This window comes from Musca domestica, unplaced genomic scaffold (genome assembly GCF_030504385.1).
Source record: "Musca domestica strain aabys unplaced genomic scaffold, Musca_domestica.polishedcontigs.V.1.1 25, whole genome shotgun sequence".
In the NCBI taxonomy this organism is placed as follows: domain Eukaryota; kingdom Metazoa; phylum Arthropoda; class Insecta; order Diptera; family Muscidae; genus Musca; species Musca domestica.
In genome coordinates this window covers 2,479,255-2,502,472 of record NW_026712277.1, presented here as the reverse complement: position 1 = coordinate 2,502,472, position 23,218 = coordinate 2,479,255, and the positions used below count along the sequence as shown (strand labels likewise).

The window sequence follows — 23,218 nt, the reverse complement described above, 5'->3', positions numbered from 1 at the left end:
GGATATTTTTATCCACCACTGTGGATATTTTTATCCACCACTGTGGATAATTTTATCCACCACTGTGGATATTTTTGTCCACCACTGTGGATAATTTTATCCACCACTGTGGATATATTTATCCATCTCCGTGGATAATATTATTCACCTCCCTGGATAATTTTATCCACCTCTGTGAATATTTTCATCCACCACGGTGAATAAATTTTTTTCCACCACTGTGAATATTTTTATCCACCACTGTGGATATTTTTATCCACCTCCGTGAATAATTTTATTCACATCCCTGGAAAATTTTATCCATCACCGTGGATAGTTATGTCCACCAATGGTGCATAATTTTATCCACCACTGTGGATATCTTTATCTACCACTGTGGATATTTTATCCACCACCGTGGATAGGGTTATTCACCTCCGTGAATGATTTTAACCAATTTTTTTCCCACCACTCTACATAATATTCTCCACCATTGTGGATAATTTTCCCACCACTCTTCATAATTTTATTCACCACTGTGGGCATTTTTTTCCGCCACTGTGGATAGTTTTATAACCCCTGTATATATTTTTAGCCACGAAAAAATATATATCTTTTATATTTCACAAAACAAAAAATTGTTGCCTAGTGTTCATTGATGAGATAGATGTCTGTCCAAGAACGGTAAAGCTTTTAATAAGAAAAGCTTTTTTATAAATTATAAAAGCTTTCTTTTTGTTCTAATAAAAGCTTTGATTTTTAATAACTAAATAAAAGCTTTTAAAAATTTTGTAATTCTAGTGCAGACACAAACTTACTTTGATTTAATTGCTGGTCCACAGATGGCGCTGCCCAGGACAAATTTCAAAGAAGTGGAAACCATAAAAATTTTAAATTTTTTAATGCTCGAAACTTACATATATCCTTCGATTTATTTAATTTTCTTTCTTATAGCTTGAACATTTAAATACAGATTATTTTTCGGTGTCCATGCCAGCGATTCGGGATTAATTTGCATTGGTATATCGGTGCGGGAACATACCGTAAAACGGAAATGCCTGATAACCAAAGCCAAACCCAAACGTGATTGCATTTTACCAAAACGCATGCCAATACAATTGCGCGGACCATCACCAAAACCCAGCCAATCGACGGAGTCACGCTGTTTCACCATTTCAGGGGAGAAACGTTCGGGATCAAATTCTTCGGGATTGGGGTACAGTTCGGGGTCATAGTGTATGCCCAAGACGGGTATGAAGACCAGGGTGCCCTTTGGCAACACATATTTGGGATTGTGCGGCACCACATAGTCGTTCAAGGTCTGGCGGGTCAGTGCACTGCCGACGGGGTATTTGCGGAGTGTTTCTGAAAAAAATGAAAATTTCAAATATTAATTGAAAATTAATTTTTTTATTTCTGACTTACCATTCAATACCTGATCCAAATAGGGTATATTCATGAGAGCATCATAGCTAATGTTATCCTCCTTGAACTGATCAAACACCTCATTAACCTCCTCGCGTAGACGATCCTGCAGCTGCTGATTTTGGGCCAATTCATAGAGGGCAAACCCCATTGTCGAAGAGGAGGTCTCAAAGCCCCCCAGGAAGAATACAAACACCTGGGCAGCCAATTCATTGAATGTCAAGCCCCCCAGCTTGGAGATACTCTCCGGATTATTTTTCAAATCCAGGACGAGATCCAAAAAATCATTGCGCCGAATATTGTTCTTCTCCCGATAGTCCACCGTTTCCTTGATGGAGGACATGAAAAATTGATGGACATCTTCTGGCAAAACGCGCATGCCCAGTTTCCTTGACAACTCTGGGAAGCTATCGATGAAGGCCATAATCAGGGCATTATGTCTGGGCACTTCAATGGATTTCCTTCCCATGGCCAGAAAACGATCGTGGGGATTCCTCAGGCTATTGCATTCAATACCAAAGGCCACACTGCCAATGACATCGGTATTGAAACGGGCCAAAATATCACGCATATCCAATTCCGAGGAGACCTCCAGCTTTTCATACATCACCTCGAGCAGGCGTTGTCCAACCTCCAGCACCGTGTTGTACATATATTTCATTTTTCCAGCCGTAAAGGTGGGTGAGAGTTTTGTCCTGAGGCTACGCCATTTTTCACCCTCCACCATTACCAAGTGGCCGGTCAGCGGATCATCTTTTTCATTGTAATACAGACCACGATTGGCAAAATTGGAAAAATCCTTAATGAGAACCCGTTTTCTTAGCTCCTTGTCCAATACGACAGCAGCGGGTTTATGGCCCAAGAAAATGCCGGCAAAGGGTCCCGATCCCTTAAATTTCCGATAATAATCGGCAATAATTTCACCAATGTGATATTTACTCCTCAAACCCTTGACATTGCCCATCACCAAATGGGGTTCTTCATGGGGTATGCCACGCCTCTTCCAGTAGCCGAAATTCCAGCGCACAAAATACAAGGCCAAAGAGGCCAACACCCCAAGGGCATACAAAAGAAATGAACCGAAATCCATAATTTTTTTATTGCTTCGCTAATTTTTTATTCTCTTCTTTCACGTGGATAACGATCACACCTAGCTCGAATAGCTTGGTACTGCGCAACAAACACGACTGCCTGAATTTTTTATATTCATGGACGCTCTGCTTTCTTTCGCTGCTTGCGAAAAATTGCGATTTCAGCTTATCATTCAGCTTTTTTTCGGGCAAGTCATGGCATTAGTTAAACAAAATTAGAAAAACTGTCAAATCATTTCGACGGCGTAGACAAACCACTGGGGGTGTACGAATCGGAATGACTCTACAAAATGATTAATTTGAAGTGGTGTGAATTGAATATTTTGACCTACCGCAATGATGATTGTCAAAACACACGAAATTGGCAAAAGTAATAAAAAAACCAAAACAAAAACACCACCAGACCTACCCTAAGTAAATGGAATGTAAACAAGAATATTCTTCTCTATAAAAAAATATAAAATATATATTTAAATATCCAGGCCCTTGTATTTTTTAGGAAATGAAAAAAATCACCCATGTTTGCAGGTTTAAAAAAATATACCAGCCCTGTGGTACTAATAGGAATTTAATAAAAAATCCATTTTCGGAGGTCTGAAAAAAATGTCTTTAAAAAATTTATATTTGTTTGTCCTTTGATCCTTGAAAAAATATTTAAAAAATCCACGTCTATTGCTTCTTTGTTCCTTGAAAAAATATTTAAAAAATCCAGGTTTATTGCTCCCTAAAAAAGTATTTGAAAAATCTATTCCTGTTTGTCCTTTGGTCCTTGAAAAACTATTTAAAAAATTTGCTTGTTTGTCCTTTGGTCCTTGAAAAAATATTCTTTAAAAAATCAACGTTTATTGCTCCTTTGGTCCTTAAAAAAATTTTAACAAATCCAAGTTTATTGCTCCTTTGGTCCTTGAAAAAATATTTAAAAAATCCATTCTATTGCCCCTTTGGTTTTTGAAAAAATATTCTTTAAAAAACCCACGTCTTTGGTGGTCCTTGAAAAAATATTCTTTAAAAAATCCAGGCCTGGTGGTCCTTGAAAAAAAAAAACTTTAAAAAAATCCACGCCTTTGGTGTTGATTGAAAAAATATTCTTTAAAAAATCCACGCCTTTGGTGTTGATTGAAAAAATATTCTTTAAAAAATCCACGCCTTTGGTGTTGATTGAAAAATATTCTTTAAAAAATCCACGCCTTTGGTGGTCCTTGCAAAAAATATTCTTTAAAAAATCCACGCCTTTGGTGGTCCTTGCAAAAAACTTAGCTTTAAAAAATCCACGCCTTTGTTGGACTTTGGAAAAAATATTCTTTAAAAAATCCACGCCTTTGGTGGACTTTGGAAAAAAAAATATTCTTAAAAAATCCACGCCTTTGTTGGACTTTGGAAAAAAATATTCTTTAAAAAATCCACGCCTTTGGTGGTCCTTGAAAAAAATATTCTTTAAAAAATCCACGCCTTTGGTGGTCCTTGGAAAAAATATTCTTTAAAAAATCCACGCCTTTGGTGGTCCTTGGAAAAAATATTCTTTAAAAAATCCACGCCTTTGGTGGTCCTTGGAAAAAATATTCTTTAAAAAATCCACGCCTTTAGTGGTCCTTGGAAAAAATATTCTTTAAAAAATCCACGCCTTTGGTGGTCCTTGGAAAAAAAAAATATTCTTAAAAAATCCACGCCTTTGTTGGACTTTGGAAAAAAATATTCTTAAAAAATCTACGCCTTTGTTGGACTTTGGAAAAAATATTCTTTAAAAAATCCACGCCTTTGTTGGACTTTGGAAAAAAAAATATTCTTAAAAAATCCACGCCTTTGTTGGACTTTGGAAAAAAAAATATTCTTAAAAAATCCACGCCTTTGTTGGACTTTGGAAAAAATATTCTTAAAAAATCTACGCCTTTGTTGGACTTTGGAAAAAATATTCTTTAAAAAATCCACGCCTTTGTTGGACTTTGGAAAAAATATCCTTTAAAAAATCCACGCCTGTGGTGGTCCTTGAAAAAAATATTCTTTAAAAAATCTACTCCTTTGTTGGACTTTGGAAAAAATATTCTTTAAAAAATCCACGCCTTTGTTGGACTTTGGAAAAAATATCCTTTAAAAAATCCACGCCTGTGGTGGTCTTTGAAAAAAATATTCTTCAAAAAATCCACGCCTTTGGTGGTCCTTGAAAAAAATATTCTTTACAAAATCCACGCCTTTGGTGGTCCTTGAAAAAAATATTCCTTAAAAAATCCACACCTTTGGTGGTCCTTGAAAAAAAAATTCTTTAAAAAATCCACGCCTTTGGTGGTCCTTGAAAAAAATATTCCTTAAAAAATCCACACCTTTGGTGGTCCTTGAAAAAAATATTCTTAAAAAATCCACGCCTTTGTTGGACTTTGGAAAAAAATATTCTTAAAAAATCTACGCCTTTGTTGGACTTTGGAAAAAATATTCTTTAAAAAATCCACGCCTTTGTTGGACTTTGGAAAAAATATCCTTTAAAAAATCCACGCCTGTGGTGGTCCTTGAAAAAAATATTCTTTAAAAAATCTACGCCTTTGTTGGACTTTGGAAAAAATATTCTTTAAAAAATCCACGCCTTTGTTGGACTTTGGAAAAAATATCCTTTAAAAAATCCACGCCTGTGGTGGTCTTTGAAAAAAATATTCTTCAAAAAATCCACGCCTTTGGTGGTCCTTGAAAAAAATATTCTTTACAAAATCCACGCCTTTGGTGGTCCTTGAAAAAAATATTCCTTAAAAAATCCACACCTTTGGTGGTCCTTGAAAAAAAAATTCTTTAAAAAATCCACGCCTTTGGTGGTCCTTGAAAAAAATATTCCTTAAAAAATCCACACCTTTGGTGGTCCTTGAAAAAAAAATTCTTTAAAAAATCCACGCCTTTGGTGGTCCTTGAAAAAAATATTCTTTAAAAAATCCACGCCTTTGGTGGTCCTTGAAAAAATATTCTTTAAAAAATCCACGCCTTTGCTTGTCATTGAAAAAAATATTCTTTAAAAAATCCAGGCCTTTGGTGGTCCTTGAAAAAATATTCTTTAAAAAATCCAACGCCTTTGGTGGTCCTTGAAAAAAATATTCTTTAAAAAATCCACGCCTTTGGTGTTGGTTGAAAAAATATTCTTTAAAAAATCCAAGCCTATGCTGGTCGTAGAAAAAAATATTCTTTAAAAAATCCACGCCTTTGGTGGTCCTTGAAAAAAATATTCTTTAAAAAATCCACGCCTTTGTTGGTTTTTGGAAAAAATATTCTTTAAAAAATCCACGCCTTTGTTGGTTTTTGGAAAAAATATTCTTTAAAAAATCCATGCCTTTGGTGGTCCTTGAAAAAAATATTCTTTAAAAAATCCACGCCTTTGTTGGTTTTTGGAAAAAATATTCTTTAAAAAATCCATGCCTTTGGTGGTCCTTGAAAAAAATATTCTTTAAAAAATCCTCGCCTTTGTTGGGCTTTGGAAAAAATATTCTTTAAAAAATCCACGCCTTTTTGGACCTTGAAAAAAATATTCTTTAAATAATCCATGCCTTTGTTGGACTTTGGAAAAAATATTCTTTAAAAATCCATGCCTTTGTTGGACTTTGGAAAAAATATTCTTTAAAAAATCCATGCCTTTGTTGGACTTTGGAAAAAATATTCTTTAAAAAATCCACGCCTTTGGTGGTCCTTGAAAAAAATATTCTTCAAAAAATCCACGCCTTTGGTGGTCCTTGAAAAAAATATTCTTAAAAAAATCCACGCCTTTGGTGGTCCTTGAAAAAAATATTCTTTAAAAAATCCACGCCTTTGGTGGTCCTTGAAAAAAATATTCTTTAAAAAATCCACGCCTTTGGTGAACCTTGAAAAAATATTCTTTAAAAAATCCACGCCTTTGGTGGTCCTTGAAAAAAATATTCTTTAAAAAATCCACGCCTTTGGTGGTCCTTGAAAAAAATATTCTTTAAAAAATCCACGCCTTTGGTGGTCCTTGAAAAAAATATTCTTTAAAAAATCCACGCCTTTGATGGACTTTGGAAAAAATATTCTTTAAAAAATCCACGACTTTGTTGGACTTTGGAAAAAATATTCTTTAAAAAATCCACGACTTTGTTGTACTTTGGAAAAAATATTCTTTAAAAAATCCACGCCTTTGGTGGACTTTGGAAAAAAATATTCTTAAAAAATCCACGCCTTTGGTGGACTTTGGAAAAAAATATTCTTAAAAAATCCACGCCTTTGTTGGACTTTGGAAAAAAATATTCTTAAAAAATCTACGCCTTTGTTGGACTTTGGAAAAAAATATTCTTAAAAAAATCCACGCCTTTGTTGGACTTTGGAAAAAATATTCTTTAAAAAATCCACGCCTTTGGTGGACTTTGGAAAAAAAAATATTCTTAAAAAATCCACGCCTTTGTTGGACTTTGGAAAAAAAAATATTCTTAAAAAATCCACGCCTTTGTTGGACTTTGGAAAAAAATATTCTTAAAAAAATCCACGCCTTTGTTGGACTTTGGAAAAAATATTCTTTAAAAAATCCACGCCTTTGGTGGACTTTGGAAAAAAAAATATTCTTAAAAAATCCACGCCTTTGTTGGACTTTGGAAAAAAAAATATTCTTAAAAAATCCACGCCTTTGTTGGACTTTGGAAAAAAATATTCTTAAAAAATCTACGCCTTTGTTATACTTTGGAAAAAATATTCTTTAAAAAATCCACGCCTTTGTTGGACTTTGGAAAAAATATCCTTTAAAAAATCCACGCCTGTGGTGGTCCTTGAAAAAAATATTCTTTAAAAAATCTACGCCTTTGTTGGACTTTGGAAAAAATATTCTTTAAAAAATCCACGCCTTTGTTGGACTTTGGAAAAAATATCCTTTAAAAAATCCACGCCTGTGGTGGTCTTTGAAAAAAATATTATTTAAAAAATCCACGCCTTTGGTGGTCCTTGAAAAAAATATTCTTTAAAAAATCCACGCCTTTGGTGGTCCTTGAAAAAAAAATTCTTTAAAAAATCCACGCCTTTGGTGGTCCTTGAAAAAAAAATTCTTTAAAAAATCCACGCCTTTGGTGGTCCTTGAAAAAAATATTCTTTAAAAAATCCACGCCTTTGGTGGTCCTTGAAAAAATATTCTTTAAAAAATCCACGCCTTTGGTGGTCCTTGAAAAAATATTCTTTAAAAAATCCACGCCTTTGGTGGTCCTTGAAAAAATATTCTTTAAAAAATCTACGCCTTTGCTGGTCCTTGAAAAAAATATTCTTTAAAAAATCCAGGCCTTTGGTGGTCCTTGAAAAAATATTCTTTAAAAAATCCAACGCCTTTGGTGGTCCTTGAAAAAAATATTCTTTAAAAAATCCACGCCTTTGGTGTTGGTTGAAAAAATATTCTTTAAAAAATCCAAGCCTATGCTGGTCGTAGAATAAAATATTCTTTAAAAAATCCAACGCCTTTGGTGGTCCTTGAAAAAAATATTCTTTAAAAAATCCACGCCTTTGGTGTTGGTTGAAAAAATATTCTTTAAAAAATCCAAGCCTATGCTGGTCGTAGAATAAAATATTCTTTAAAAAATCCAAGCCTATGCTGGTCGTAGAATAAAATATTCTTTAAAAAATCCACGCCTTTGGTGGTCCTTGAAAAAAATATTCTTTAAAAAATCCACGCCTTTGTTGGTTTTTGGAAAAAATATTCTTTAAAAAATCCACGCCTTTGTTGGTTTTTGGAAAAAATATTCTTTAAAAAATCCATGCCTTTGGTGGTCCTTGAAAAAAATATTCTTTAAAAAATCCACGCCTTTGTTGGGCTTTGGAAAAAATATTCTTTAAAAAATCCACGCCTTTTTGGACCTTGAAAAAATATTCTTTAAATAATCCATGCCTTTGTTGGACTTTGGAAAAAATATTCTTTAAAAATCCATGCCATTGTTGGACTTTGGAAAAAATATTCTTTAAAAAATCCATGCCTTTGTTGGACTTTGGAAAAAATATTCTTTAAAAAATCCACGCCTTTGGTGGTCCTTGAAAAAAATATTCTTCAAAAAATCCACGCCTTTGGTGGTCCTTGAAAAAAATATTCTTTAAAAAATCCACGCCTTTGGTGGTCCTTGAAAATTTATTTTTTAAAAAATCCACGCCTTTGGTGGTCCTTGAAAAAAATATTCTTAAAAAAATCCACGCCTTTGGTGGTCCTTGAAAAAAATATTCTTTAAAAAATCCACGCCTTTGGTGGTCCTTGAAAAAAATATTCTTTAAAAAATCCACGCCTTTGGTGATCCTTGAAAAAAATATTCTTTAAAAAATCCACGCCTTTGGTGGTCCTTGAAAAAAATATTCTTTAAAAAATCCACGCCTTTGGTGGTCCTTGAAAAAAATATTCTTTAAAAAATCCACGCCTTTGGTGGTCCTTGAAAAAAATATTCTTTAAAAAATCCACGCCTTTGGTGGTCCTTGAAAAAAATATTCTTTAAAAAATCCACGCCTTTGTTGGACTTTGGAAAAAATATTCTTTAAAAAATCCACGACTTTGTTGGACTTTGGAAAAAATATTCTTTAAAAAATCCACGACTTTGTTGGACTTTGGAAAAAATATTCTTTAAAAAATCCACGCCTTTGGTGGACTTTGGAAAAAAATATTCTTAAAAAATCCACGCCTTTGTTGGACTTTGGAAAAAAATATTCTTAAAAAATCTACGCCTTTGTTGGACTTTGGAAAAAAATATTCTTAAAAAAATCCACGCCTTTGTTGGACTTTGGAAAAAATATTCTTTAAAAAATCCACGCCTTTGGTGGACTTTGGAAAAAAAAATATTCTTAAAAAATCCACGCCTTTGTTGGACTTTGGAAAAAAAAATATTCTTAAAAAATCCACGCCTTTGTTGGACTTTGGAAAAAAATATTCTTAAAAAATCTACGCCTTTGTTGGACTTTGGAAAAAATATTCTTTAAAAAATCCACGCCTTTGTTGGACTTTGGAAAAAATATCCTTTAAAAAATCCACGCCTGTGGTGGTCTTTGAAAAAAATATTCTTTAAAAAATCCAGGCCTTTGGTGGTCCTTGAAAAAATATTCTGTAAAAAATCCACGCCTTTGTTGGTTTTTGGAAAAAATATTCTTTAAAAAATCCATGCCTTTGTTGGACTTTGGAAAAAATATTCTTTAAAAAATCCATGCCTTTGTTGGACTTTGGAAAAAATATTCTTTAAAAAATCCACGCCTTTGTTGGACTTTGGAAAAAAATATTCTTAAAAAAATCCACGCCTTTGTTGGACTTTGGAAAAAATATTCTTTAAAAAATCCACGACTTTGTTGGACTTTGAAAAAAATATTCTTTAAAAAATCCACGCCTTTGTTGGACTTTGGAAAAAATATTCTTTAAAAAATCCACGCCTTTGTTGGACTTTGGAAAAAAATATTCTTAAAAAAATCCACGCCTTTGTTGGACTTTGGAAAAAATATTCTTTAAAAAATCCACGACTTTGTTGGACTTTGAAAAAAATATTCTTTAAAAAATCCACGCCTTTGTTGGACTTTGGAAAAAATATTCTTTAAAAAATCCACGCCTTTGTTGGACTTTGGAAAAAATATCCTTTAAAAAATCCACGCCTTTGTTGGACTTTGGAAAAAATATCCTTTAAAAAATCCACGCTTGTGGTGGTCCTTGAAAAAAATATTCTTTAAAAAATCCAGGCCTTTGGTGGTCCTTGAAAAAATATTCTGTAAAAAATCCACGCCTTTGGTGGTCCTTGAAAAAAATATTCTTTAAAAAATCCACGCCATTGGTGGTCCATGAAAAAATATTCTTTAAAAAATCCACGCCTTTGTTGGACTTTGGAAAAAATATTCTTTAAAAAATCCATGCCTTTGTTGGACTTTGGAAAAAATATTCTTTAAAAAATCCATGCCTTTGTTGGACTTTGGAAAAAATATTCTTTAAAAAATCCGCGCCTTATTGGTCCTTGAAAAAATATACGTTAAAAAAAATCCGCGCCTTTGGTGGTCCTTGAAAAAATATTCTTTAAAAAAACCGCGCCTTATTGGTCCTTGAAAAAATATTCTTTAAAAAATCCACGCTTTTGTTGGTCCTTGAAAAAATATTCTTTAAAAAAACCGCGCCTTATTGGTCCTTGAAAAAATATTCTTTAAAAAATCCACGCTTTTGTTGGTCCTTGAAAAAATATTCTTTAAAAAATCCACGCCTTTGGTGGTCCTTGAAAAAAATATTCTTTAAAAAATCCACGCCTTTGGTGGTCCTTGAAAAAAATATTCTTTAAAAAATCCACGCCTTTGGTGGTCCTTGAAAAAATATTCCTTAAAAAATCCACACCTTTGGTGGTCCTTGAAAAAAATATTCTTTAAAAAATCCACGCCTTTGTTGGACTTTGGAAAAAATATTCTTTAAAAAATCCACGACTTTGTTGGACTTTGGAAAAAATATTCTTTAAAAAATCCACGACTTTGTTGGACTTTGGAAAAAATATTCTTTAAAAAATCCACGCCTTTGGTGGACTTTGGAAAAAAATATTCTTAAAAAATCCACGCCTTTGTTGGACTTTGGAAAAAATATTCTTTAAAAAATACACGCCTTTGGTGGACTTTGGAAAAAAAAATATTCTTAAAAAATCCACGCCTTTGTTGGACTTTGGAAAAAAAAAAATATTCTTAAAAAATCCACGCCTTTGTTGGACTTTGGAAAAAAATATTCTTAAAAAATCTACGCCTTTGTTGGACTTTGGAAAAAATATTCTTTAAAAAATCCACGCCTTTGTTGGACTTTGGAAAAAATATCCTTTAAAAAATCCACGCCTGTGGTGGTCCTTGAAAAAAATATTCTTTAAAAAATCTACGCCTTTGTTGGACTTTGGAAAAAACATTCTTTAAAAAATCCACGCCTTTGCTGGACTTTGGAAAAAAATATTCTTAAAAAATCTACGCCTTTGTTGGACTTTGGAAAAAAATATTCTTTAAAAAATCCACGCCTTTGGTGGTCCTTGAAAAAAATATTCTTCAAAAAATCCACGCCTTTGGTGGTCCTTGAAAAAAATATTCTTCAAAAAATCCACGCCTTTGGTGGTCCTTGAAAAAAATATTCTTTAAAAAATCCACGCCTTTGGTGGTCCTTGAAAAAAATATTCATTAAAAAATCCACGCCTGTGGTGGTCTTTGAAAAAAATATTCTTCAAAAAATCCACGCCTTTGTTGGACTTTGGAAAAAAAAAAATATTCTTAAAAAATCCACGCCTTTGTTGGACTTTGGAAAAAAATATTCTTAAAAAATCTACGCCTTTGTTGGACTTTGGAAAAAATATTCTTTAAAAAATCCACGCCTTTGGTGGACTTTGGAAAAAAAATATTCTTAAAAAATCCACGCCTTTGTTGGACTTTGGAAAAAAAAAATATTCTTAAAAAATCCACGCCTTTGTTGGACTTTTGAAAAAAATATTCTTAAAAAATCTACGCCTTTGTTGGACTTTGGAAAAAATATTCTTTATAAAATCCACGCCTTTGTTGGACTTTGGAAAAAATATCCTTTAAAAAATCCACGCCTGTGGTGGTCCTTGAAAAAAATATTCTTTAAAAAATCTACGCCTTTGTTGGACTTTGGAAAAAATATTCTTTAAAAAATCCACGCCTTTGTTGGACTTTGGAAAAAATATCCTTTAAAAAATCCACGCCTGTGGTGGTCTTTGAAAAAAATATTCTTCAAAAAATCCACGCCTTTGGTGGTCCTTGAAAAAAATATTCTTTACAAAATCCACGCCTTTGGTGGTCCTTGAAAAAAATATTCCTTAAAAAATCCACACCTTTGGTGGTCCTTGAAAAAAAAATTCTTTAAAAAATCCACGCCTTTGGTGGTCCTTGAAAAAAATATTCCTTAAAAAATCCACACCTTTGGTGGTCCTTGAAAAAAATATTCTTAAAAAATCCACGCCTTTGTTGGACTTTGGAAAAAAATATTCTTAAAAAATCTACGCCTTTGTTGGACTTTGGAAAAAATATTCTTTAAAAAATCCACGCCTTTGTTGGTCTTTGGAAAAAATATCCTTTAAAAAATCCACGCCTGTGGTGGTCCTTGAAAAAATATTCTTTAAAAAATCCAACGTCTTTGGTGGTCCTTGAAAAAAATATTCTTTAAAAAATCCACGCCTTTGGTGTTGGTTGAAAAAATATTCTTTAAAAAATCCAAGCCTATGCTGGTCGTAGAAAAAAATATTCTTTAAAAAATCCACGCCTTTGGTGGTCCTTGAAAAAAATATTCTTTAAAAAATCCACGCCTTTGTTGGTTTTTGGAAAAAATATTCTTTAAAAAATCCATGCCTTTGGTGGTCCTTGAAAAAAATATTCTTTAAAAAATCCACGCCTTTGTTGGGCTTTGGAAAAAATATTCTTTAAAAAATCCACGCCTTTGTTGGGCTTTGGAAAAAATATTCTTTAAAAAATCCACGCCTTTTTGGACCTTGAAAAAAATATTCTTTAAATAATCCATGCCTTTGTTGGACTTTGGAAAAAATATTCTTTAAAAATCCATGCCTTTGTTGGACTTTGGAAAAAATATTCTTTAAAAAATCCATGCCTTTGTTGGACTTTGGAAAAAATATTCTTTAAAAAATCCACGCCTTTGGTGGTCCTTGAAAAAAATATTCTTCAAAAAATCCACGCCTTTGGTGGTCCTTGAAAAAAATATTCTTCAAAAAATCCACGCCTTTGGTGGTCCTTGAAAAAAATATTCTTTAAAAAATCCACGCCTTTGGTGGTCCTTGAAAATTTATTTTTAAAAAATCCACGCCTTTGGTGGTCCTTGAAAAAAATATTCTTAAAAAAATCCACGCCTTTGGTGGTCCTTGAAAAAAATATTCTTTAAAAAATCCACGCCTTTGGTGGTCCTTGAAAAAAATATTCTTTAAAAAATCCACGCCTTTGGTGATCCTTTAAAAAAATATTCTTTAAAAAATCCACGCCTTTGGTGGTCCTTGAAAAAAATATTCTTTAAAAAATCCACGCCTTTGGTGGTCCTTGAAAAAAATATTCTTTAAAAAATCCACGCCTTTGGTGGTCCTTGAAAAAAATATTCTTTAAAAAATCCACGCCTTTGATGGACTTTGGAAAAAATATTCTTTAAAAAATCCACGACTTTGTTGGACTTTGGAAAAAATATTCTTTAAAAAATCCACGACTTTGTTGGACTTTGGAAAAAATATTCTTTAAAAAATCCACGCCTTTGGTGGACTTTGGAAAAAAATATTCTTAAAAAATCCACGCCTTTGGTGGACTTTGGAAAAAAATATTCTTAAAAAATCCACGCCTTTGTTGGACTTTGGAAAAAAATATTCTTAAAAAATCTACGCCTTTGTTGGACTTTGGAAAAAAATATTCTTAAAAAAATCCACGCCTTTGTTGGACTTTGGAAAAAATATTCTTTAAAAAATCCACGCCTTTGGTGGACTTTGGAAAAAAAATATTCTTAAAAAATCCACGCCTTTGTTGGACTTTGGAAAAAAAAATATTCTTAAAAAATCCACGCCTTTGTTGGACTTTGGAAAAAAATATTCTTAAAAAATCTACGCCTTTGTTGGACTTTGGAAAAAATATTCTTTAAAAAATCCACGCCTTTGTTGGACTTTGGAAAAAATATCCTTTAAAAAATCCACGCCTGTGGTGGTCCTTGAAAAAAATATTCTTTAAAAAATCTACGCCTTTGTTGGACTTTGGAAAAAATATTCTTTAAAAAATCCACGCCTTTGTTGGACTTTGGAAAAAATATCCTTTAAAAAATCCACGCCTGTGGTGGTCTTTGAAAAAAATATTCTTTAAAAAATCCACGCCTTTGGTGGTCCTTGAAAAAAATATTCTTTAAAAAATCCACGCCTTTGGTGGTCCTTGAAAAAAAATTTTTTTAAAAAATCCACGCCTTTGGTGGTCCTTGAAAAAAAAATTCTTTAAAAAATCCACGCCTTTGGTGGTCCTTGAAAAAAATATTCTTTAAAAAATCCACGCCTTTGGTGGTCCTTGAAAAAAATATTCTTTAAAAAATCCACGCCTTTGGTGGTCCTTGAAAAAATATTCTTTAAAAAATCCACGCCTTTGGTGGTCCTTGAAAAAATATTCTTTAAAAAATCCACGCCTTTGCTGGTCCTTGAAAAAAATATTCTTTAAAAAATCCAGGCCTTTGGTGGTCCTTGAAAAAATATTCTTTAAAAAATCCAACGCCTTTGGTGGTCCTTGAAAAAAATATTCTTTAAAAAATCCACGCCTTTGGTGTTGGTTGAAAAAATATTCTTTAAAAAATCCAAGCCTATGCTGGTCGTAGAATAAAATATTCTTTAAAAAATCCAACGCCTTTGGTGGTCCTTGAAAAAAATATTCTTTAAAAAATCCACGCCTTTGGTGTTGGTTGAAAAAATATTCTTTAAAAAATCCAAGCCTATGCTGGTCGTAGAATAAAATATTCTTTAAAAAATCCACGCCTTTGGTGGTCCTTGAAAAAAATATTCTTTAAAAAATCCACGCCTTTGTCGGTTTTTGGAAAAAATATTCTTTAAAAAATCCACGCCTTTGTTGGTTTTTGGAAAAAATATTCTTTAAAAAATCCATGCCTTTGGTGGTCCTTGAAAAAATTATTCTTTAAAAAATCCACGCCTTTGTTGGGCTTTGGAAAAAATATTCTTTAAAAAATCCACGCCTTTTTGGACCTTGAAAAAAATATTCTTTAAATAATCCATGCCTTTGTTGGACTTTGGAAAAAATATTCTTTAAAAATCCATGCCTTTGTTGGACTTTGGAAAAAATATTCTTTAAAAAATCCATGCCTTTGTTGGACTTTGGAAAAAATATTCTTTAAAAAATCCACGCCTTTGGTGGTCCTTGAAAAAAATATTCTTCAAAAAATCCACGCCTTTGGTGGTCCTTGAAAAAAATATTCTTCAAAAAATCCACGCCTTTGGTGGTCCTTGAAAAAAATATTCTTTAAAAAATCCACGCCTTTGGTGGTCCTTGAAAATTTATTTTTTAAAAAATCCACGCCTTTGGTGGTCCTTGAAAAAAATATTCTTAAAAAAATCCACGCCTTTGGTGGTCCTTGAAAAAAATATTCTTTAAAAAATCCACGCCTTTGGTGGTCCTTGAAAAAATATTCTTTAAAAAATCCACGCCTTTGGTGATCCTTGAAAAAAATATTCTTTAAAAAATCCACGCCTTTGGTGGTCCTTGAAAAAAATATTCTTTAAAAAATCCACGCCTTTGGTGGTCCTTGAAAAAAATATTCTTTAAAAAATCCACGCCTTTGGTGGTCCTTGAAAAAAATATTCTTTAAAAAATCCACGACTTTGTTGGACTTTGGAAAAAATATTCTTTAAAAAATCCACGCCTTTGGTGGACTTTGGAAAAAAATATTCTTAAAAAATCCACGCCTTTGTTGGACTTTGGAAAAAAAATTCTTAAAAAATCTACGCCTTTGTTGGACTTTGGAAAAAAATTTTCTTAAAAAAATCCACGCCTTTGTTGGACTTTGGAAAAAATATTCTTTAAAAAATCCACGCCTTTGGTGGACTTTGGAAAAAAAAATATTCTTAAAAAATCCACGCCTTTGTTGGACTTTGGAAAAAAAAATATTCTTAAAAAATCCACGCCTTTGTTGGACTTTGGAAAAAAATATTCTTAAAAAATCTACGCCTTTGTTGGACTTTGGAAATAATATTCTTTAAAAAATCCACGCCTTTGTTGGACTTTGGAAAAAATATCCTTTAAAAAATCCACGCCTGTGGTGGTCCTTGAAAAAAATATTCTTTAAAAAATCTACGCCTTTGTTGGACTTTGGAAAAAATATTCTTTAAAAAATCTACGCCTTTGTTGGACTTTGGAAAAAATATTCTTTAAAAAATCCACGCCTTTGTTGGACTTTGGAAAAAATATCCTTTAAAAAATCCACGCCTGTGGTGGTCTTTGAAAAAAATATTCTTTAAAAAATCCAGGCCTTTGGTGGTCCTTGAAAAAATATTCTGTAAAAAATCCACGCCTTTGTTGGTTTTTGGAAAAAATATTCTTTAAAAAATCCATGCCTTTGTTGGACTTTGGAAAAAATATTCTTTAAAAAATCCATGCCTTTGTTGGACTTTGGAAAAAATATTCTTTAAAAAATCCACGCCTTTGTTGGACTTTGGAAAAAAATATACTTAAAAAAATCCACGCCTTTGTTGGACTTTGGAAAAAATATTCTTTAAAAAATCCACGACTTTGTTGGACTTTGAAAAAAATATTCTTTAAAAAATCCACGCCTTTGTTGGACTTTGGAAAAAATATTCTTTAAAAAATCCACGCCTTTGTTGGACTTTGGAAAAAAATATTCTTAAAAAAATCCACGCCTTTGTTGGACTTTGGAAAAAATATTCTTTAAAAAATCCACGACTTTGTTGGACTTTGAAAAAAATATTCTTTAAAAAATCCACGCCTTTGTTGGACTTTGGAAAAAATATTCTTTAAAAAATCCACGCCTTTGTTGGACTTTGGAAAAAATATCCTTTAAAAAATCCACGCCTTTGTTGGACTTTGGAAAAAATATCCTTTAAAAAATCCACGCTTGTGGTGGTCCTTGAAAAAAATATTCTTTAAAAAATCCAGGCCTTTGGTGGTCCTTGAAAAATATTCTGTAAAAAATCCACGCCTTTGGTGGTCCTTGAAAAAAATATTCTTTAAAAAATCCACGCCATTGGTGGTCCATGAAAAAATATTCTTTAAAAAATCCACGCCTTTGTTGGACTTTGGAAAAAATATTCTTTAAAAAATCCATGCCTTTGTTGGACTTTGGAAAAAATATTCTTTAAAAAATCCATGCCTTTGTTGGACTTTGGAAAAAATATTCTTTAAAAAATCCGCGCCTTATTGGTCCTTGAAAAAATATTCGTTAAAAAAAATCCGCGCCTTTGGTGGTCCTTGAAAAAATATTCTTTAAAAAAACCGCGCCTTATTGGTCCTTGAAAAAATATTCTTTAAAAAATCCACGCTTTTGTTGGTCCTTGAAAAAATATTCTTTAAAAAATCCACGCTTTTGTTGGTCCTTGAAAAAATATTCTTTAAAAAATCCACGCTTTTGTTGGTCCTTGAAAAAATATTCTTTAAAAAATCCACGCCTTTGGTGGTCCTTGAAAAAATATTCTTTAAAAAATCTACGCCTTTGTTGGAGTTTGGAAAAAATATTCTTTAAAAAATCCACGCCTTAAATGGACTTTGGAAAAATATTCTTTAAAAAATCCACGCCTTCAATGGACTTTGGAAAAAATATTCTTTAAAAAATCCACGCCTTTAATGTACTTTGGAAAAAATATTCTTTAAAAAATCCACGCCTTTAATGGACTTTGGAAAAAATATTCTTTAAAAAATCCACGCCTTTGTTGGAGTTTGGAAAAAATATTCTTTAAAAAATCCACGCCTTTAATGGACTTTGGAAAAAATATTCTTTAAAAAATCCACGCCTTTGTTGGAGTTTGGAAAAATATTCTTTAAAAAATCCACGCCTTTGTTGGAGTTTGGAAAAAATATTCTTTAAAAAATCCACGCCTTTGTTGGAGTTTGGAAAAAATATTCTTTAAAAAATCCACGCCTTTGTTGGAGTTGGAAAAAATATTCTTTAAAAAATCCACGCCTTTGTTGGAGTTTGGAAAAAATATTCTTTAAAAAATCCACGCCTTTGTTGGAGTTTGGAAAAAATATTCTTTAAAAAATCCACGCCTTTGTTGGAGTTTGGAAAAAATATTCTTTAAAAAATCCACGCCTTTGTTGGAGTTTGGAAAAAATATTCTTTAAAAAATCCACGCCTTTGTTGGAGTTTGGAAAAAATATTCTTTAAAAAATCCACGCCTTTGTTGGAGTTTGGAAAAAATATTCTTTAAAAAATCCACGCCTTTGTTGGAGTTTGGAAAAAATATTCTTTAAAAAATCCACGCCTTTGTTGGAGTTTGGAAAAAATATTCTTTAAAAAATCCACGCCTTTGTTGGAGTTTGGAAAAAATATTCTTTAAAAAATCCACGCCTTTGTTGGAGTTTGGAAAAAATATTCTTTAAAAAATCCAAGCCTTTGGTGTTGATTAAAAAAATATTCTTTAAAAAATCCACGCCTTTGTTGGAGTTTGGAAAAAATATTCTTTAAAAAATCCAAGCCTTTGTTGGAGTTTGGAAAAAATATTCTTTAAAAAATCCAAGCCTTTGGTGTTGATTGAAAAAATATTCTTTAAAAAATCCACGCCTTTGGTGTTGATTGAAAAAATATTCTTTAAAAAATCCACGCCTTTGGTGTTGATTGAAAAAATATTCTTTAAAAAATCCACGCCTTTGGTGTTGATTGAAAAAATATTCTTTAAAAAATCCAGGCCTTTGGTGGTCCTTGAAAAAAAAATCTTAAAAAAATCCACGAATTTGGTGGTCCTTGAAAAAAATATTCTTTAAAAAATCCACACCTTTGGTGGTCCTTGAAAAAAAAATCTTAAAAAAATCCACGAATTTGGTGGTCCTTGAAAAAAATATTCTTTAAAAAATCCACGCCTATGGTGGTCCTTGAAAAAAATATTCTTTAAAAAATCCACTCCTTTGGTCCTTGAAAAAAATATTCTTTAAAAAATCCAGGCCTTTGGTGGTCCTTGAAAAAAATATTCTTTAAAAAATCCACGCCTATGGTGGTCCTTGAAAAAAATATTTTTAAAAAAATCCACTCCTTTGGTGGTCCTTGAAAAAAATATTCTTTAAAAAATCCAGGCCTTTGGTGGTCCTTGAAATAAAAATTTTAAAAAAATCCACGCCTTTGGTGGTCCTTGAAAAAAATATTCTTTAAAAAATCCACGCCATTGGTGGTCCTTGAAAAATTATTTTTTTTAAAATCCACGCCTTTGGTGTTCGTTGAAAAATTATTTTTTAAAAAATCCACGCCTTTGGTGGTCCTTGAAAAATTATTTTTTAAAAAATCCACGCCATTGGTGGTCGTTGAAAAATTATTTTTTAAAAAATCCACGCCTTTGGTGGTCCTTGAAAAATTATTTTTAAAAAAATCCACGCCTTTGGTGGTCGTTGAAAAATAATTTTTTAAAAAATCCACGCCTTTGGTGGTCCTTGAAAAAAGTATTCTTTAAAAAATCCACGCCTTTGATGGTCCTTGGAAAATAATATTCTTTTAAAAATCCACGCCTTTGTTGGACTTTGGAAAAAATATTATTTAAAAAATCCACGCCTTTTGGTGGTCCTTGAAAAAAGTATTCTTTAAAAAATCCACGCCTTTGATGGTCCTTGGAAAATAATATTCTTTAAAAAATCCACGCCTTTGTTGGACTTTGGAAAAAATATTCTTTAAAAAATCCACGCCTTTGTTGGACTTTGGAAAAAATATTCTTTAAAAAATCCATATTTAAAATAAATGAATAACAATTTTTTCTTTATTTTCTAAAACAGTCTCCTTAAATCTCTTCAAAATTCAAATAAATCGGATGTACCGTAGACATAGTTGGTGCTTCGGGTTTGAACTCGAGCGGAACTTTCGTCTTCGAACTCAAAGTGAAACGATAACGATTAACAATATTGGCCAACGAGAGGCGTGACTGGAGTTTACCAAATCGAAGGCCAATGCAATTGCGTGGTCCATCACCAAAACCCAACCATTCGACAGATTCGCGATTGCGTGTCATTTCGGGGGAGAAACGTTCGGGATCAAATTGCTCTGGATTGGGATAGAGTTCGGGATCGTTGTGTATGCCCAGAGTGGGTATGAAGGCCATTGTGCCTGCCTCAATGGTGTATTTCGGGTAGCCGGGTATGGCATAGTCTTTGAGGGCTTGGCGTGTTAGAAATGGTACCACGGGGTATTTGCGCAGGGATTCTGGGAGGGGAGAAAAGGAAGTTATTTTTGTTTTAGAAAAGGTTTTCAATGGGTTCTCACTTACCACACAACACCTGATTGAGATAGGGCATTTCCGATAGACTTTCATAGGTAAATTGTTCGGAATCGCATTTCTTCAAAGTCTCTTTGACCTCCTGGCGTAGACGTTCCTGCATTTCCTGATTTTGGGCCAGCTCAAAGAGAGCAAATGTCACCGTGGAGGAGGAGGTTTCAAAACCACCCAAAAAGAAGACAAACACCTGGGCAGCCAACTCCTCATAGCTCAGACCACCCAGACCCGATTTGTCCTCCTTGTTGTTCTTCAATTCAATTAAAATATTCAAAAAGTCATTCCGCTGAATCTTATTCTCCTCACGATATTTCACCGTATCCACAATGGTTTTCATAAAGAATTGATGGACATCTTCGGGGAGGATGCGCATGCCCAAGGCCCTGGCCAGCTTGGGGAAACTATCAATGAAAGCCATGATCAAACTATTGTGGCGCGGGACCTCAAGGGATTTACGTCCCAGGCGCACGAATTCATCTTCGGTATTTTTCAAACTGTTACACTCAATGCCAAAGGCCACACGTCCAATGATCTCAGTGCCCAGGCGGCCCAGCAAATCACGAACATCCACCGCTCCATTTGCGCCCTTTTGGACATGCTCATCCAGAACAGTCATGAAATCCGATATTACCTCCAACACCGTGGGATACATAAACTTCATTTTGCCCGAGGTAAAGGCCGGCGATACCTTATTTCTCATGCTACGCCATTTATGGCTATCGATGAAGAACAGGTGGCCCGTCAATGGGTCCTCCTTCTCATTATAGTACATGCCACGATCGGTGAAGTTATTGAAATCCTTGATCATCACATTCTTAATGGTGGGTATATCCAAGAGCAGGGCCACCGGACGTTGTCCCAAATAGAGCCCAGCAAAGGGTCCGGTACCCTTGAATTTCATATAATAATCCGCCATAATTTGGCTCAGCGATCGTTTGGTACGATAATCCTGCATATTGCCGAACAACATGTGCGGGGCATCGTGAGGGATGCCACGCTTCTTCCAATAATTCAGATTTCGCCGTAAAAATAGCACCGCCACCGAAATGAGAGCGGTGAGAAGGTATAAAAGCACGCTTGTAAATTCCATGTTAGTCGCGGTGTGGTTTGTTGCGGACTGGACTTCGTTTGCCGAAGTCGAGAAGCTTTTATAACATGTGTCAACTCATGATTACTGATTATTTTGCGACGCGACGTCGCTTTTGCGATGATAGGGCAATAAAGTAGACGAAATTTTGGTATTCATGACAAGAACTTTGATAATGATTCGGCAGAAATAAGAGGTGAACGCTATAGGTGGCATGTGCGGATTTGATTGGTGGGTAATGACGGAGCATTTTTTATGGCCAATTTGAAGTTTGGAGAAGTGAAAATTGAAATTTTTGAGACTTTTTTGCGACGTTCCTCAGTGCCTGAGGCAGATTTTTTTCTATACGGAAAAAAGTCTCCTCAGTGCCTGAGGCAGATTTTTTTCTATGCGAAAAAAGTCTCCTCAGTTCCTGAGGCAGATTTTTTTCTATGCGAAAAAAGTCTCCTCAGTTCCTGTGGCAGATTTTTTTCTATGCGACAAAAGTCTCCTCAGCTCCTGAGGCAGATTTTTTTCTATGCGACAAAAGTCTCCTCAGTTCCTGAGGCAGATTTTTTTCTATACGTAAAATCTCCTCCTGAGGAGATTTTTTTTCTATACGAAAAAAGTCTCCACATGAGGAGATTTTTTTTCTATACGAAAAAAGTCTCCACCTGAGGAGATTTTTTTTCTATACGAAAAAAGTCTCCTCCTCCTGAGGAGATTTTTTTCTATACGAAAAAAGTCTCCTCCTCCTGAGGAGATTTTTTTCTATACGAAAAAAGTCTCCTCCTCCTGAGGAGATTTTTTTCTATACGAAAAAAGTCTCCTCCTCCTGAGGAGATTTTTTTCTATACGAAAAAAGTCTCCTCCTCCTGAGGAGATTTTTTTCTATACGAAAAAAGTCTCCTCCTCCTGAGGAGATTTTTTTCTATACGAAAAAAGTCTCCTCCTCCTGAGGAGATTTTTTTCTATACGAAAAAAGTCTCCTCCTCCTGAGGAGATTTTTTTCTATACGAAAAAAGTCTCCTCCTCCTGAGGAGATTTTTTTCTATACGAAAAAAGTCTCCTCCTCCTGAGGAGATTTTTTTCTATACGAAAAAAGTCTCCTCCTCCTGAGGAGATTTTTTTCTATACGAAAAAAGTCTCCTCCTCCTGAGGAGATTTTTTCTATACGAAAAAAGTCTCCTCCTCCTGAGGAGATTTTTTTCTATACGAAAAAAGTCTCCTCCTCCTGAGGAGATTTTTTTCTATACGAAAAAAGTCTCCTCCTCCTGAGGAGATTTTTTTCTATACGAAAAAAGTCTCCTCCTCCTGAGGAGATTTTTTTCTATACGAAAAAAGTCTCCTCCTCCTGAGGAGATTTTTTTCTATACGAAAAAAGTCTCCTCCTCCTGAGGAGATTTTTTTCTATACGAAAAAAGTCTCCTCCTCCTGAGGAGATTTTTTTCTATACGAAAAAAGTCTCCTCCTCCTGAGGAGATTTTTTTCTATACGAAAAAAGTCTCCTCCTCCTGAGGAGATTTTTTTCTATACGAAAAAAGTCTCCTCCTCCTGAGGAGATTTTTTTCTGTACGAAAAAAGTCTCCTTCTCCTGACGAGATTTTTTTCTATACGAAAAAATCTCCTCCTCCTGAGGAGATTTTTTTCTATACGAAAAAAGTCTCCCCTCCTGAGGAGATTTTTTTCTATACGCAAAAAGTCTCCTCCTGAGGAGATTTTTTGTTCTATACGGAGAAAAGTCTCCTCCAACTGAGGAGATTTTTTTTTTGTCTCCC

The 23,218-nt window shown here is 33.5% G+C and overlaps 1 protein-coding gene across 2 annotated transcripts; it reads right to left on the bottom strand.

Moving 5' to 3' along the window:
• Positions 1-891: 891 nt before the first annotated feature.
• Positions 892-21,762, bottom strand: LOC101889365 (cytochrome P450 6A1-like). 2 transcript variants are annotated; one of them, XM_059123468.1, is made up of 4 exons: positions 20,369-21,762; positions 19,889-20,304; positions 1,405-2,512; positions 896-1,344 (listed from the first exon to the last, which is right to left on the bottom strand). In XM_059123468.1, the coding sequence occupies exons 1-4, from the start codon at positions 21,462-21,464 to the stop codon at positions 911-913; spliced, it is 3,054 nt and encodes a 1,017-aa protein (XP_058979451.1). In that variant the 5' UTR covers positions 21,465-21,762; the 3' UTR covers positions 896-910. The 2 variants fall into 2 exon arrangements, with proteins under 2 accessions (NP_001274159.1, XP_058979451.1); NM_001287230.1 differs by lacking the exons at positions 19,889-20,304; positions 20,369-21,762 and having other exon boundaries at positions 892-1,344; positions 1,405-2,570.
• Positions 21,763-23,218: the final 1,456 nt, after the last annotated feature.